The sequence below is a fragment of the Apodemus sylvaticus genome, chromosome 7 (genome assembly GCF_947179515.1).
Source record: "Apodemus sylvaticus chromosome 7, mApoSyl1.1, whole genome shotgun sequence".
NCBI lineage: Eukaryota > Metazoa > Chordata > Mammalia > Rodentia > Muridae > Apodemus > Apodemus sylvaticus.
Window position 1 is genome coordinate 116,024,382 of NC_067478.1, and position 4,320 is coordinate 116,028,701.

Consider the following 4,320-nt stretch of genomic DNA (forward strand, 5'->3'; position numbering starts at 1 on the left):
AAGTAAAATAATGAATAAAATAAATGATAGATATATTCTAAACATCTACCTATTCATCATTTGTCTTCCTATTGTCTAGTTATGAAGACAATATGTGAATTTATGATAGATAAGTGAAAATATGCTCAGTAACTTTTATACATAAGTAACGCTTCATAGCACTGAAGATACTTGAAGAAAACACTGAAAGAATACAAATATTGTTTTTTTTTCATAGTTTCTGAAAGTTCAGTCTATAACTGCCTGACACTATATGCTTAGGGAAAACATTGTATTTGCAGGAATATGTGACTGAGGAGAAAAATTTCACACCTAAATTCTGGCTCTATCTATCAAATAATGGTGATGCAATAAATAGAAAGAATAATATGCCCAGCTTGTTTTTCATGAGAATCCCTTAATAATTGGAATGAGGGCTGTCTCTGACTCTCTTGTCTACCATTGGATCCCTTCCCATAGTTGGATTGCCTTGTGTAATTTCATTAGAGAGGTTATACCTAGTTCTGCTGAAATTTGATGCCCAAGGGTAGGCAAGAACCCAAGAGAGTTTCCAATTTTGTGAGGACAAGAAAGAGGGTAATGGAGGAGGTTTTTGTAAGGGTGGGACAGGGAGAAGGGGGATGCAATAGGGATGTAAAGTGAATAAATAAATGAAAAATTAAAAACTGCACTTATATGGTCTCCTGAGTCAGAGAACAAGGCACTTGAAATGCTACTTGCTTTGCACAGTAGACATTGTGGTGATTACAACTACCATGATGAAGATAAATGGACTAATTAGGAGATTTGTTTTTTATCACCCATGAGATAAGAAACTGTGTAATTTGGTGTATGGTATAAGTTTAAAGCATAGTACTTATACTCTCAGCACCAGAAAGCCTTGGACCTATTAAGAAAAAAAGTTCCTGAGGACATATACACAATTTCCAATAATCAGGTGAGCTTTAAAAATTAGGGCAATGGCAGTGGGACAGACAAGGTAAAGAAACTCCCATTCCCACCACCACATTATACCTTACCATCTGGGTCAGAAAGGACAGCTGGTTGAAGGTTTCTAAGAGTGGGATAACAGTCCAAATCTCTCCCTGACTGCCACACTGTGGTAAAAGCAAGCTCTGACCCTTGCCTGAATTGCAGGTAAAAGATGGCCCTGATTGTAGAGGTTTTATGTGAGCTAGAACAGAGTACATGATTCAGGAAACTGAATTGGCCCAAGCCAACATCTACATCATTAGTAAAATACTGGAGTTCATGAAGTACCCAGATTTACAGATTCAAAATTCGAGGATCACTAATGCACAGGGCTACAAGAAGATATCTAGACAAGTCTTAGTGAGGTTCAAGTATTGGTAGAGTAGCAGAAACCAGAAACATCATACCAGACCAACAGATCATTGCAATGAACATTAGCAAACAAAGAAGTTTGAGGAAGCAATGCATATTACACTGTGAAACATTATAGCTTCCATAATGAGATTTTTTTTTCTCAGTTTGTGGTTGGGATGGGAAGACTGAAAAGTAAGAGAACTGATAAGACGTGAGGAAGACATGAATACATTTTGGTGCATAATTGGGAATTCACAAAGAACAAGTATAATAAATAAAGCAAATATTTTATGAAAATTTTGCCCTAAAAATGGAATTTGAAAGTAAACAAGGCAAAGTGAACTATAAAAGAGATTCTTATGAATTATCTTTTCTCTGTCAAATGATCACATGAATTTAACCAAATATTAACCAAGGTTTTACTTACAGGTTTCAAATTCTGGACAATGACAGATATGGTTTTATTCCATTGAAAAATATGCCTCTTTTCAATCAAAATTTCTCTTTAAAATACTAAAGAATTTTCCTGATTTTGCACACTGGGGAGAGAAGTTTTAGGAGTAGTTCTAAGTACTGTGACCATCTATTATACATAAGCTGTGTACAAAATATGATATAGGCTTACATTAGTAGAATTATTATAGGAAATGCTATTCTAATGCCATTTTAAGAGGTACCTAAGTGGTTTGACAAAACGACTTTTGCTCATGAATTCGAATTTCTTTTTACTTCTTTCTACCTTTCAAAGTTTATACCAAAACAATGGAACTGAAAAACCAAACAGCAGTTTCAGAATTTCATCTGCTTGGACTGACAGACAATTACAAACTGCTGCCCCTCATCTTCACCATGTTCCTCTCTATGTATCTGATTACAGTTCTGGGAAACCTGATTATTATTATGGCTATCATCTTTGGCTCCCAACTGCACACTCCCATGTACCTATTCCTCTCTATCCTTTCCATTAATGATATCTGCTACAGTACAGTAACAATCCCTAAAATGCTGGTGAACATCCAAGCCCATGATGATAGCATAAGTTACATAGAATGTCTCTCTCAAATCTGCTTTGTTTCAATTTTTGGTGGCATGGAAAATTTTCTCCTGGAAGTAATGGCCTATGATAGATATGTGGACATTTGCAAGCCCCTTAGGTACACAGTCATCATGAACCCTATTTGCTGTGTCCTGATGGTTCTATTCTCCCTTTTCTTTAGCATTATGGATGCCTTACTCCATAGTCTAATGGTTTTGAGGCTTTCCTTCTCCACAAACCTAGAAATCCCACACTTTTTCTGTGAGCTGGCTCAGATTATCACACTTGCCTGTTCTGATACATTTCTCAATAATTTTTTAATATTAATATTTGTTGCAGCTTTTATCTTTGGGGGTGGTCCTGTGTGTGGAATTGTTTTTTCATATATTTACATTGTTTCATCAGTCTTGAGAATGCCATCTGGAGGGAAGCACAGAGCTTTTTCTACCTGTGCTTCACATCTGTCTGTGGTTTCTTTGTTCTATGGGACAGGATTTGGAGTTTACATCAGTTCTGCCATGACAGATTCTCTTAGAAACACAGCAATGGCTTCCATGATGTACAGTGTAGTTCCTCCATTACTCAACCCATTTATATATAGTCTAAGAAATAGAAAAATGAAGGAAGCCTTGAGGAAACTTCTTGGTATGCTCATTTATCTTATATGATGCATCATGTGCTACTGATGTGTCAGTGCAAAGAAAGCCAAATTAAGTATAATTTTAATGAGCAAAAATCTACACTTTCCTGTATTCACGTAAGTGACTCTGATGTGTACTTGGTGTATTTCAACTCATGTTAAACATTTGATTTTCTTTCAAATGTTTTCTGGATTAATCCTAATCTCTCACTTTAGTTCTTATAGAGTTTGCTTTATCCACAATTCATAGATAGACACCCTAAATTACAGGTATCATGGTATTATATTTTCTATGTTTTCTCAAAATTAGTTGTTGTTGGTAACCTATACTTAGTAAACATAACACTAATCCAAATTTCATCCATGTTACTGTATTAATGTGTATTAGAGGATTGAAAAATGGTTCTTAGTCTCTAAGAAATTTGGTAAACATCGGATTTGGGGTATATATAACACCTGTGCCTTGAGACATCTCATCGGAAACAATCCAATTATTTGTTTGTTGTTCCTGCATTATAGAACCCTTTTATTTAAAGAATCATTTATCTTCTGTGCTGTATCCTGCAGCGTGAATGTACCATTTAGAGAAATTCAAATTAAGTGGAATTATAATGATCTGAAGTTCTCCAGTTCCCTGTAGTCTTCAAAATGATTGAAATGTGGGATGACTTGGCATATTTCACTTAAGTTATATTGTTTGGGTTAATATTGATCAATTAAATTTAGATTTCAAAGCTCATACTTTATGCACAGTACACAGAAAGCAACGCTAATATTATAGCTGTCATTGTGTCATATTTTCTCTATTGATTTTTCAAAAGTAGGTACTGTTAATAAAATATATACAGGATAAATACTACTGAAATGAAGGTGTAGCTATATGAGTTTTCAGTACTGGAGAACTGAAACTTTTGTTTTAGATTCTGATAAACAAAATAGTTATTACTGAGGATTATTCTTTATATCATAGTTAAAATATTCATTGTATTAAGTATTATTGTTGGGATAATCTGTTTATGATAATCTGTGTAAAAATTGGTTTGTATTATTCCAGTATTGATTTCTTTTCCAGCAGAGCACTGACTACAGTGTGGATATTGGTATTGTGATTTTTATGTGCCTGTCTCAGTGTTTCATACACATTCTTCTTCATCAACTTCTGAATGATTTGATAAACATCTGATTGCCTATAGCAGGGCAGGGATGGAAATCAGGACATCAGATTAGGGATGAGAACTCTGAGAAAGAATCTGGTATGGGAGATTTTGCAGCAAGCCCTGTTTGAAAGAAAAGATGGTATAACGAAAGGAAGGGTAAA

The 4,320-nt window shown here is 34.8% G+C and overlaps 1 protein-coding gene across 1 annotated transcript; it reads left to right on the forward strand.

Annotated features, from left to right (window-relative positions):
- The first annotated feature begins 2,088 nt into the window (after window positions 1-2,088).
- Window positions 2,089-3,030, forward strand: LOC127690166 (olfactory receptor 7G2-like). Its single transcript, XM_052189714.1, has one exon. The coding sequence runs from the start codon at window positions 2,089-2,091 to the stop codon at window positions 3,028-3,030; it is 942 nt and encodes a 313-aa protein (XP_052045674.1).
- Window positions 3,031-4,320: the final 1,290 nt, after the last annotated feature.

Bases quoted from the DNA above. Each gene is read 5' to 3' on its own strand.
- LOC127690166 (XM_052189714.1), top strand. From the start codon at position 2,089: ATGGAACTGAAAAACCAAACAGCAGTTTCAGAATTTCATCTGCTTGGA.